This window comes from Phalacrocorax carbo (assembly GCF_963921805.1).
Source record: "Phalacrocorax carbo chromosome W unlocalized genomic scaffold, bPhaCar2.1 SUPER_W_unloc_1, whole genome shotgun sequence".
Taxonomy (NCBI): domain Eukaryota; kingdom Metazoa; phylum Chordata; class Aves; order Suliformes; family Phalacrocoracidae; genus Phalacrocorax; species Phalacrocorax carbo.
This window is the reverse complement of record NW_026990243.1, coordinates 2,247,494-2,259,798: the sequence shown is the minus strand read 5'-3', so window position 1 is coordinate 2,259,798 and position 12,305 is coordinate 2,247,494. Positions and strand designations below refer to the sequence as shown.

The following is a 12,305-nucleotide window of genomic DNA, read 5'->3' as shown; positions in this document are numbered from 1 at the left end:
CTTCCCAAGTAACCACTACGCATGATGGAGCCCTGCTTTCCTGGAGATGGCTGAACACCTGCCTGCCCATGGGAAGTAGTGAATGAATTCTTTGTTTTGCTTTGCTTCTGTGCGCAGATTTTGCTTTACCTATTAAACTGTCTTTATCTCAACCCATGAGTTGCCTCACTTTTACTCTTCCGATTTTCTCCCCCGTCCCACCAGGGGCGAGTGAGCGAGCGGCTGCGTGGTGCTTGGTTGCTGACTGGGGCTAAACCACGACAGGTGGAGACAGTAAATCTGCACTGTTCCATCACATCCCGTCCCAGCAGGCTGATGGGAATTAGTGTGATATAAGGACAAACAGTACATGTCGTTCCCTCTTAGGTCTTTATTGTGAGGATTATAGAACTTTGAAATGTGCTGGACAGGCCTCCGACTCCTACTAATCTGCTAGCTGGGGATGATGTAGGCCATGTGGAAGGCCAATCTTTGGCAGCGATAACTAACATCTGCACCTGTATCTACTAGCATTGTGCATTGGCTTGTCTGTGGCTGCTCGGTAGGATTCCACAGGGTTACATGTATGGTTGGGCAATGTCACATGATATCTTATGCCCAAAAAACAGCTGGTTTCCCTGTTGATCCAAACCCAGCAGAGCCATGGCTTGTTTCACTGGCTGTTGGTACTATTGCTCGAAAAAGTATTAATTGCACAATCCGGGTTCCTTTCGGAACTGACAGCAGTGGGGCCGGTGTCCAAACCATAGCTTGTATTTGGCTACTATAATCAGCATGAGTTACTTCGGGGAGAACAAACAGGCCTGTCACGGTGGTACTGAAACGACCTAGCAACAGTGCGCTGCACCCTCCCCCAATTGGCCCCTTCACATTCAATGGAATGTGTGCCCCAGAGAGTTGAGTCTTCTACTGTGGCGACATCCAGTCCGGCACTCCCTCGGGTGCTGGCGGAGAGGGTCCCCACAGTGCTAAGCAGGGTGGTTGCATTCCAGGTGGAGTTGGAGATTGTGCAACCATCACATGTGACGCTGTTCCCATCGGGGGGCCCTGCTTTGGCTCTTGTGACGAGGGAGCTTGTGTCATTTTGTGACCTCGCCCCATGCTCTGCCTCCCATTTCCCTGCTGCACTGGCAGGGGCTGTCCATCTGCATCATATTTGGATCTGCACTGGCTCACCCAATGGCGTCCTTTACCACACCTTGGGCAAAGCGTGGACAGTACAGCGGGCGCGCTAGGGGCTCCTCATCCTTGTCTTTGTTGAGGGTGCTCAATAACTGAGTAGGCTGGGCTTCCACAGCAGTAGCACTGCTTCTTCGTGTCCCTATTCATTGTTAAAGCTGCTGCAAAAGCTGATGCTAAGGACTCTGATGAGCAATAGACCCTACATGGTTGCAAGCCTCTATCATTTGCACTAGGTTAATATTGATTGGCAGCGTTTGTAATATCTTTTTACAATCAGTATTTGCATTTTCTACTGATCATTTCAACAGCAGTGCTTCTTTTGCTTCTCTGTTGTCTACCTGCTTGTCTAATGCATCCCGCAAGCGATCCACAAACTGCTTATAGGGTTCAGTTGGCTGATGTTGGACTCGAGTAAATGAGAGAGATGGCTTTCCGGCTTCCAGAATTTTTAACATAGCTTGAAGAGCGAGAGTGGCAGACTGTTGGAGTATGTTCTCATCCAACCGCGCCTGTAGGCACGTATCCACCATGGGATCTGTGCCCATTAACTGTGATATGTCTGCCCCTAAAAGAGCATCTCCTTGCCGTCGTTCTAAATTTTGAAGGGCAGCTTGTTCACAAATTCCCTCCATTTTTGCTCTCACAACAACTTCTGCGTTGGGGTTAATATCATAGCCGCTATTGTTTGTAAATCATAGGGACACAATAACTGCCCTGTCATCACATTTTGAAGCAGAGATTGGGAAAATGGAGCTGCAAGCCCGTATGTAGTTACTGTTTTTCTTAATTCTTTTATTAGGTCCCATTGAAAAGGGCCCCACTCATTGGGTCCTCCATCTCTGATCAATACTGGAAAGACTAGTCCTGCCACCCTTTCCTCCTTTATTGCATCTCGTTGCAGTTGTTTCCATCGGTCCCGGGGGTCAAAGGACGTTGGTGGCTATAAAACAGCTGTCATGGGCGGTATGGACGGCGGAGCTGTTGGCTTTAACAGGGGCAACGGCTCTGTGTCTGCGTTAAAATCTACTACGTCATTTTCTGGCGGGGACTCCCTACAGGGAGTCTCACCACCCCTGTCCACGCCTCCGGTCACCATCTGTGCAGCTATGGTTTCCACCCTTTTCTCCACTTGCCAGGACTTGAATGTTTCCAACGCCAGCCACCAGGTGGTCATCACCTCCTTGGCAGTCTCATCCTCCTGGGAGGTGGCCTCCCATACTGTTGTCCCTGCTTCTTCCCATGTTTTAACATCGAACACTGCTGAGACTGTTGATGGAGCCCCATGCTGTTGCAGGAATTTCAGTAATAACTTTACTTTAAAAGCATCATATTTAATGCCTCGCTTGCTCAGTAACTGAATCAGTAACTTAACAATCGCCTCTTTGGCAGAGAGATTAGCTCCCATGCTTACTGCCCCAGCTGCTCACCTGTAATATTAAGGTGATGTCCCAGGATTAAAGCTGGGGGTCCCTCTGTCAGCTTGATTTGTCTGGCTGGGGTCCTTGCGGACGCTGCTCCTCCGCGTTGCTCTCCCACGTCATGGTCACCATTTGCAGGGATGAATGTCATGGACTCCTGACAGATGTTCCACAGAAGACCTTTATTGCCAGCTTTTCACTGCTTATATACATTTTCGACACATTCCTCACACGATCATGCGCACAAACAATTTCTTTTATTCGTCAGCTAGCTCTAAGCACGCGCCTTATGCTATATTCTAATAGGCTGTTCTATTTGCGCTACCTCATTTGTTTTTGCTTACTTAATTCTTCCTTGGCATTCCCATGCTCCTGTTTGGTTTTTTACAGCCGCGTTGCTTCAGTTCAAGGACGTGTCAAACAGTGCTAAGTTACTTGCAAATTCATCCCCCACAGTATATGGCTTCTGTTTGGGGTTTCATATAATATAAAGTTGTGTTGGGTCAACTTGTGGCTCAGGTTATGATTATCTAGCTGACCAAGAAAGTCTACTAAAGCTGATTGAAAGTCTAGGGAGGTTTGCATCAAATACTGTAACATATGTGACGACGCTAGTAAAATGATTCTGGCAATATCTTGTCCTCCTAATACTCTGAGTCGTTGTTGTCCTTTCATAATTAGCAGGGCAAAGCTTTCAGGATGCATCACGTCAGTCTTATGTAACTGATTAGCAAGAAATATCCATTCGATTATCGCTAAGGGGTCATTGCGTGTTACATCCCACTGATAAAGCAGTGCATGTGGCTGGGTAGATGGATTCAAGATGACTAGTTGAAAGGGTTGTTCAGGACAGACGTGATCTGTTTGACGAGAAACGATAGCGTCAGAAACCTTTGTAAGTTCCACTGTCGCTTCAGGGATTAAAACGCGAGGTGATAAAAGCTCAGGGTTGCCTTTCAATAGAGAAAATCAAGGGCTTAATTCATGATTTGTAATACTTAACAGAGGTCGAACCGAATTAATAGTACCTAAGGGTTTTTGTAAATCATGAAGGGTCTTGACATTATTTTGGCTTTTTACATGTTGAGGCCTGATTTTTTGTTCTGTTATTCTCCACCCTAAATACTGTCATGGGCTCACCTGTTGAATCTTCTCTGGTGCAATTTGCAGACCAGCCTGCTTTATTTGGTGGGATGCAAACGCTAAGGTCATTTGCACCTATTCATCAGATTCTGCGGCTGTAAGGATATCATCCATATAGTGACAGATAAGTGCTTCAGCAAATTGTTCACGTACTGGGGATAGGGCTTTTGCTACAAATCACTGACATATCGTAGGGTTATTTTTCATGCCTTGTGGCAACGCTACCCAATGATAGCATTTCTGGGGCTCACTAATATTAATGGAAGGGACTGAAAATGCAAATTTAGGGGCATCGTTAGGATGCAAAGGAATTGTGAAAAAACAGTCTTTTAAATCAATAATAGTAACATGCCAATTGTGGGGGATCATGGCAGGTGGTAGCATGCCTGGTTGTAGCACACCCATATCCTCCATTACAGCATTAATTTTCCTTAGGTCATGTAAGAGACGCCATTTACCACTCTTCTTCTGAATTACAAACACAGGTGAATTCCATGGACTAGTGGCAGGTACTATGTGTACTGCACGTAATTGGTCGTCAACTAATTTGTGTAAATGGCGCAATTTGACAACAGGCAGGGGCCACTGTTCCACCCATACCAGAGTTTGTGTTGTCCATGTCAATTCTAAGGTGGCTTGCACCACAGTGGCCCTCAGGATAAATTTGACCCAATTTGCACTCCCCACTGACTCATACAGTCCCGTCCCCATAAAGTAATTGGTGTTGCTAATACAAACGGGCACACTGACACTACATGTTTGTCAGGCCCTTCGATTAATATCCTGTTTTTACTCTGCAAAGGTAAAGCATTCCCGCCAATTCCAGTTAAAGCTTTCCCAAGCTGCACCAGAGGCCGGCCTTTGGGCCACAGTTCTTTAGAGATGACGGTGACATCAGCACCAGTGTCAATAACACCAGCTAATCAGATAGATTTCTTGTCTTTCGCCGTCAGGGTACAGTGCAGCATGGGGCGCGTGGCACTCACTGTTTGGGCCCACAAAATATGCGGGGCTCCTGTTGATCTAAAGCCTTGACACCCTCGTACTGTGTTAGTGGTTTGTGGGCGATGGGCATTAAAGTAGACCAACTGGGATATTCGTGAGCCTTGCACAATAGTGCAAGGTGGGGTGGGAGTCCAGGCCATAATTTTGATTTCACCAGAGTAATCTGAACCAATAACGCCAGGTAAAACAAATAGCCCTTGCAGGGTTGTAGACAATCATGGGGCACCAGGGTAAAAGATTTCATGAGTGACCCCAACATGTTCCTTGAATACGGGGATCCCAGTCCATATTCTATCACTCCTCATCGCATTTCCTTAATAATGGAAAAGTTAAGTCCTTCTCATCTTGGTTGTTGATTGGGATCATAGATGACAGGGGCTACGATCTCCGTGGCCAGCTCATGATCCCCAGCGGCTAATGCCTCTTTACGATCACTTGCCATTGTTCATTTGGGTCGTGTGGGTACAAATCAGGTTCTTTCTCTGGGTCAGAGGTCCAGGATCAAATGGGTGATCAGGGTCATCATCACTGTTTGAGGACCCTAGGTAAACTTGAGTCTTACATCAGGTGCCTTTCCTTTTTTCTGGGACCTCGGATTTCGCTGGCATTGTGCGGGCAGTGGGTAGGGCGGTGTCACGGGGAGCGGCAGACTCACACTCTCCAGCATCTCGGTAACTAGCTTCCTGCTTGCGCATAAGCTCTAATATTTGTCTCCAGGGAGTTAGAGCTCCGCTGCAGTTTTATCCAACCTTGTTGCTCTATCCCACAATTTAACTCCTGCTTCATCCCAAGTTTCAGAGTCAAAAATGTTAACTGCGTCGACCCCCTCACAGTTTATTGATATCCACTTCAAAATTCTCTTTAATGACTGCGCGTCTATATCAACCTTGTGCTTTCATAGGAATCCCTCCGTTAGGCTCAGTACTGACTTCTCCTCGGACGATATATTACTCCCCATAGTTCCCCACAGCTCACCTCAGTCAATGAGGGATTGCAGCTGGCTCCTGCTTCCTTTCAGCAGCACTTCAGTCCTGTGGGGCTCACCACCGGTTCACCTTCTTAGGTCGATTTGTCGCTCCTCACACAGGGCACCATTTGTGGCAATTAACGACATGGACTCTGTATTCATGCACAAGCAAAGCCGAAGCCGTTTATTAACAAAAGAGCAGCCTTAATATAGTCTGCCTCCTGAGCTAGTATTTTTCCCTTCTCTCCGCCTCTGGATGTGTTCTATCACACTAGTTCCATATATGGTATAAACATAGATAAGCGTGCTCTCCTGCTTCAGTGCTCCAGCTGTGCCCCGACCTTCTGTCCTGCATATCAAGGCATCAGTTCTGTTTTTTTCTGTGGGTTGTTTTTCTATCCCACGGCTTGCATCCAACAAGGCCAATGAGATCTCCGGTGCTGTCACAGGAGGCCAAATTCACTTACTCCACACTTAATAATATGCTTGGTCTTTTGGTTCACCCTGAAGTGGTCAGGCAGTTGGACTTGACGATCATTGTAGGTCCCTTCCAACTGATCTATTCTATTATCTTCTAGCTGAGCTACTTAGACTATTTTAAAAGTACTTGAGTAGATTTATTCATTGATGTGATCTAGTCAGAATGTGACATATTAGGAACAGTAAGTTGTTTAGAAACTAGAATGAAAAACAAGAGTGTATTTATATATTCATTCATTTAAATTCAGCTTAAATAAGGCAATTTTAAGAAAGTATATTATTTTGGGGGAAAACAAAAAATGTGTTAGAAACTTTCAGAAAGGCATTAATTCAGGAAAAGATTCCTGGGGAATTCAACATGTGATGATTTGGGACACAGAGTACATGTCTTGCAAGTTATTTATTATCAAGTGTACATAGCCAAAGGACTGAAAATTTGGAAAGCTGTGTAGAACTAGGTAGTTAATTTGGAACAAAATAATTTGATGGATTGATTAAAGTTGGAAATTATCCAGAGACAATAGCATTGCTTTAAGTCATTCATAATTAATAGATTAAACCATATATATCCCGATTCTTCTGTGTCATGCAGTCATTGTGTCTTCATGGATCTCAGCTGATATCTGCAGATTTCATTGCACGAATGTTTTACAGTTTTCTCAGTCTTAAAATGGAATGTAATATCGGCCTAATTTATATTTGGTTGACAGGTTTACTTAATCATTATTCTTATAGAGAATTCAATTCCTTGTATAGGGGGTGCAAAATAAATGTAGAAGATGAGTGTATACTTCAGAAACAATTTCTTTGTAGATTCTGTTGAGAAACCTATCATGGTAGTGATCACCATTCGGGAGAGAGGTTGGATCTCAGCTCCCTAGTTCTTACGAGCTCTTTAAAGTGAATGGCAGAAGATGGGAAAAAAGAAAATGTGGATTTCCTTGGTTTAGCATCTCAGTACTCTTCCTGGAGGTCTGAAGGAATTATTTAATTATTTCTGACTCTCTTTTTCCTCAGGTTGGAGGTCACACGATGCTACCTATTCGTTGGATGCCTCCAGAAAGTATCATGTACAGGAAGTTCACCACAGAAAGTGATGTGTGGAGCTTGGGGGTCGTATTGTGGGAAATATTTACCTATGGCAAACAGCCATGGTATCAGCTGTCAAACAATGAGGTGTGCATATTATATTTTCTAATTGCATAAAGGAGGGTGGCATTTTAACTGATGGTACGGCTTCTCTGAGAAAAGGGCAATAGCAAATTTATTTAGTAAAAGCAATAATCCTGATATCATGTGTTTATGGTATTGTCGCAAATGCTGTGGTTGAAGTTCTTCTTTTTCACCCTTTTCTCCCCAACTTGGATGAAAATTATCCAAGTAGGACTAAACCAATTTGGGATGTAGCTTCTTCCTTTGTATAGGATAGTCTGCTCTGGGTGTTGAGAAAGACCATAAGGCAATAAAAGGAGCTTACCTGTCTCCCAAACTGTCAGTGAGTGATTTCAGTTACATATCAGGAAATGTCATTGTCAAGAAGTGGTTGTTCTAAAATATTATTGAATAGATTGAAGGAATCTGGAGATCTCTTCATACTTGGGAAATCAAAAGTAGTCCCTTTCCAGAGATTAGCCATGGTGGTACTCATGAAGTGTAAGGAGGGAGGGAAAGGTGCTATATGTGACATGATTGAAACAGGTTACTTCTCAGATGAGGTGAGATTGATAGAGAGGTAGGGGAGGTATGGTATTGCTTCTTTACCACCGTTACCTCATGAATAGAAGGGGTAGCATGGGTTAACATCACATCACATGAGTCAGGGTATTGCTTCTTGACATCCTACATTATAGTGATTTTTCCAGATCGTATCCCACTGCCTGTACATCTAACTAGAAATGCAGCTCTTCTGCAGTGGTGGCCAGGTGACTGCCACCAGAGAGGCTGCTGTGGCTATTAGCAGCTAGGTCTTCCATGGGTGAGGCCTACGTAATTGGCATGGTTACATTGATCCTTTCCTTGTGATTTCTTGTAGGTGATTGAGTGCATCACTCAGGGACGAGTGCTGCAGCGACCTCGCACGTGCCCCATGGAAGTATATGAGTTGATGCTGGGCTGTTGGCAAAGGGAGCCTCACATGAGGATCAATGTCAAAGAAATCCATTCTCTCCTCCAGAACTTGGCTAAGGCATCTCCAGTTTACCTGGATATTTTAGGCTAAAACATCCTAGCATTTCTTCTTATGGTCTGCGTGAATGAATGTGTTCAACTGCCACTGAACTCCATTAAAATGTGTTCTTTGACAGTATTAATGACAAAGATATGGAGAAGCTTTCAAAGGGCAAGCAATGTGCACTTCTCCACCTATATACACAGTACTAACATTTTAGACATTACTGAAACATATACTCTCTCTTTCAGTTTCTATCATTTTTCCTCTAATTAATTTAGCTTCTGCATTATTGTAACTCTGCATAGTCAAAGGCCTTAAAAAGTTGATCTCTTATATCAGCACTCTCCAGGTAGCCCACCACAACTAACAATGCCTTGTTGTATTCATGCCTTTGATGTGGAAGAAAAAAGGGAAAAATATATTTGACTCAAACTTTGTGATTTCTGCTGTATAGATACTGGGAATCTCTTTGTTTTTGCCTCAGTTTTTTTTTGCTTCAGCATGTGGGTAGAAAAGACTAATGTTCTCTATAAGAAACATTTCTTGCAGAGACAAAGCTAGATGGAATGAAAACAGCACTTATGTGATCCACTATCTGAAGAAACTGTGGGATCAGATGGCATCTAACCCCACTAAAAAAAACCACTGAAACAATTTGATGGAAGGCAAGAGGTGGTTTAGCACTTTTCTTGGACAGTCTTTTTGAGGAATAAAGGGATTGTTCAAGGAAGTGCGTGGCCAGCATTTTTCTTTGCCAGATGCAAGTCTGTGGTAAAAGGGAAAAAGATATTGTCTGTACTGCACACAATTATTTTACAAAATTATGAACAAAACACTTGCCCTTATTTTGTCTTCTGGTAGGATACTGGCATGTCACTGCTATAAAAATATTCTCCAGCTAGTCTTTGGTAATTAAGGCTGAAGCTAGGCTTATATAATGTACATGATTAATTTCAGGATCAAGTGTTTAAGCTAAGGATTTTGTTAAGATAGGGCAAGCTATAGATGCTGGGGCAGGTGTATGTATGGTGCTAGTCCAGCAGCATATTCCTTCCTTCCTCAATTTTTTTTTAAACTCTGCAAGCAAAACTGTGAATGTTATTTGTTGATTAATGTCCTTTGTGCAGAAATTAATCTCTCATCTTGTAGTACACCCTTGTACTAAGTCATATATATATATAAACTTCATATAGCTAACTCATAATAGCATAACTTATATTTCATTAGAAGGGGCTAATGGAGGACACAGATGCTACAGATACAAAACTGCTATTACATGAATAATCTAAAACACAGAGATCACTGGTTATGTTTGAGCCATGGTGGGGGATAGAGTGAGATCCTTGGACAAAATAAATATGACTCTGAGATTATGGCTTACTATTTGGAGTGCAAAGACCCTGAATTCAGCACCATGTTTGTGTTGATGCTAGTGTTGTCATTCCAAACATCCACTTAAAAAAAAATTATTCCTTTTTGATTGGATGGGCATTGTATATATACAGCATTTGCATGACCACTGTGTTGATGACAAACGCATGGGTATAGCTGTTGTTTTTTCAAACTGGAAGTTGAAGATTTCAAATTTAGAGGTAGGATTATTTTTAATATGAATTCTTACAAATGAAAACCTACCTTACCTAGTCCTCAAAACTTTTGCCTCCCTTTATGAGGGGGCATTGCTGCAAAAAAAAAAAAAAGAGTGATTTTTCTTTTCTTTTTCTCTTTATTTTCCTTATTGACATGAGGCAGACCAAAATAGACCTTCACCTTGTGTTGGGAGTATTGTATTTAATAAATTAAGCATTTTATTTTTGCAAGTGCTCCCATAATATTCTTAATATTTCATTTACTTGCATATATTATTTATTGAGGCACTTTAGGTTTTTCCTTCAGAAGCTTTTAGAGATAGCTCATAAATATTTTGAACATTTCCAAAAGAAAACAGTTCACTGGACAGTGGTGGATTTTTACCCTTCTCAATGTCATTGAAAAGGCAGCATTACAAATAAACATGAGCATATAACTATAAAGCCATACTCAGTTATCATTAATAAACTAGATGTTATTTCTTAACCAGTACTGAACTGAAAACATACAAAAAGTGTAAGGAAGATTCCTACAAAATCAACCTTAAATTTTTACTAGACTGTCTTAGAAGTTCACATAGAAACCTAGATAAAGACTTAGCATCCACTGAAACCCATTCTGCTGGAATCTGATTTTTATAATTTAAAGGAATTTGCAAATAATTTTCAACATAACAGCAGTAGAGGAGGAAGGTGTCAGAGTCTGCTGATACTGTGCAGTGGGAAAGGGTTGCAGGTGGTGGAAGGGGAGGTGTTAAGCTTCTGTCTGCTGTATTCTGTCTTAGTTTCTTATGAGCTTAAGAAAAAGGCATCTGAGATGCTTCTGCTGCAGCACAGGCTCCAGCCTGAAAGCAAAGTGTTTTGCAAGCACTGAAAGAATGTATACCCACACAAAAAAACCCAAAATCAAACAACAAAAGGAAACCCAACACCGCCCCAAAATTGTACTTAGTGGCATCTTATTTTTGATTTACTTGTGAGACTATTAGAGTGATTTTAGAGAATAGCTAACATTACAAAGCATTGTGCAATAACATAGCAGTATGTTAAACTTCAAAAGGACCAAATGTTCTACAAAGCCACCATATGGATAATCTTAAGCTATATCATTACTATTCTTGATCATGCATAAAAGGTATAATTAGAGTAGACAAGCTATAAACTGTAGTTATACATATTATGCATTTTTTGGTGAAAAGGTAATATATATGTATAAATTTACATATGACTACATTACTACAAATGATAATCAGTGCTGTTAATAACTTAATAAAGTCTGCTGATTGGTAAAAATAATTGTTTTCTTTTTATATTTATTTTTCTATGTGAAATTCAACTTTTTAAACTGTTGTGCAGCAGAGGAAGTGCTAGAATGCCAGAGATATAACAACAAGCACTCCCCCCCACCTCAAATGCTCCTATAAAATGTGACAGAGGGGAGTGGGGAAGGGCAGGGGAACAGATCAGGGTTTTCAATAAAACATTAAGGTTTTGACTGCACAATGTTGCGGTGTAGAGCACATACTTTACATCTTGTCCTGCCCGGACTGGCCCAAGAGCTACTGCATGAACTATCTCCTGATTAATTTGTTCACAGGCCTCTTGTTGCTCAGGGCCCCATTTGAAATCATTCTTCTTCCAGGTCACTTGACAGAGAGGGTTTACGATCAGACTACAATCGGGAATATGCATTCTCCAAAAAACCACAATGCCCAAGAAAGTTTGTGTTTCCTTTTTGTTACTTGATGGAGACATGGCTGCTATTTTGTTGATCACATCTCCTGGGATCTGACGACGTCCATCTTGCCATTTTATTCCTAAGAACTGGATCTCTTCTGCAGGTCCCTTAACTTTACTTTGTTTTATGGTAAAACCAGCTTTCAGACGGATTGGGACTATTTTCTCTCCTTTCTCAAAAACAGCTTATGCTGTGTTTCCCCACACAATGATGTCATCAATGTATTGTAGGTGTTCTGGATCTCCACCTTGTTCCAATGCATTATGGATCAGTCCATGGCAAATGGTAGGACTCTGTTTCCACCCCTGGGGCAGTCGATTCCAGGTGTACTGGACACCCCTCCAAGTGAAAGCAAACTGTGGCCTGCACTCTGCTGCCAGAGGGATTGAGAAGAATGCATTAGCAATATCATTTGTAGCATACCACTTGGCTGCCTTGGACTCCAGTTCGTATTGAAGTTCTAGCATGTCTGGCACAGCAGCACTCAGTGGTGGAGTGACTTCATTTCAGGCCACGACAGTCTACTGTTAGCCTCCACTCTCCATTAGACCTCTGCACTGGCCATATGGGACTCTTAAAGGGTGAGCAGGTCTTACTGATGACTCCTTGGCTC

General features: G+C 42.4%; 1 protein-coding gene across 1 annotated transcript in view; it reads left to right on the top strand.

The window, feature by feature from the left end:
* LOC135310807 (BDNF/NT-3 growth factors receptor-like) overlaps nucleotides 1-11,061 on the top strand; it is a 203,471-nt gene extending 192,410 nt beyond the window's left edge. Inside the window, exons 15-16 of the mRNA XM_064439796.1 lie at nucleotides 7,213-7,371; nucleotides 8,228-11,061. Coding sequence (XP_064295866.1) covers nucleotides 7,213-7,371; nucleotides 8,228-8,413 — 345 coding nt within the window. The 3' untranslated portion in view covers nucleotides 8,414-11,061. The remainder of the gene's footprint in view (nucleotides 1-7,212; nucleotides 7,372-8,227) is intronic.
* The last annotated feature ends 1,244 nt before the right edge of the window (nucleotides 11,062-12,305 follow it).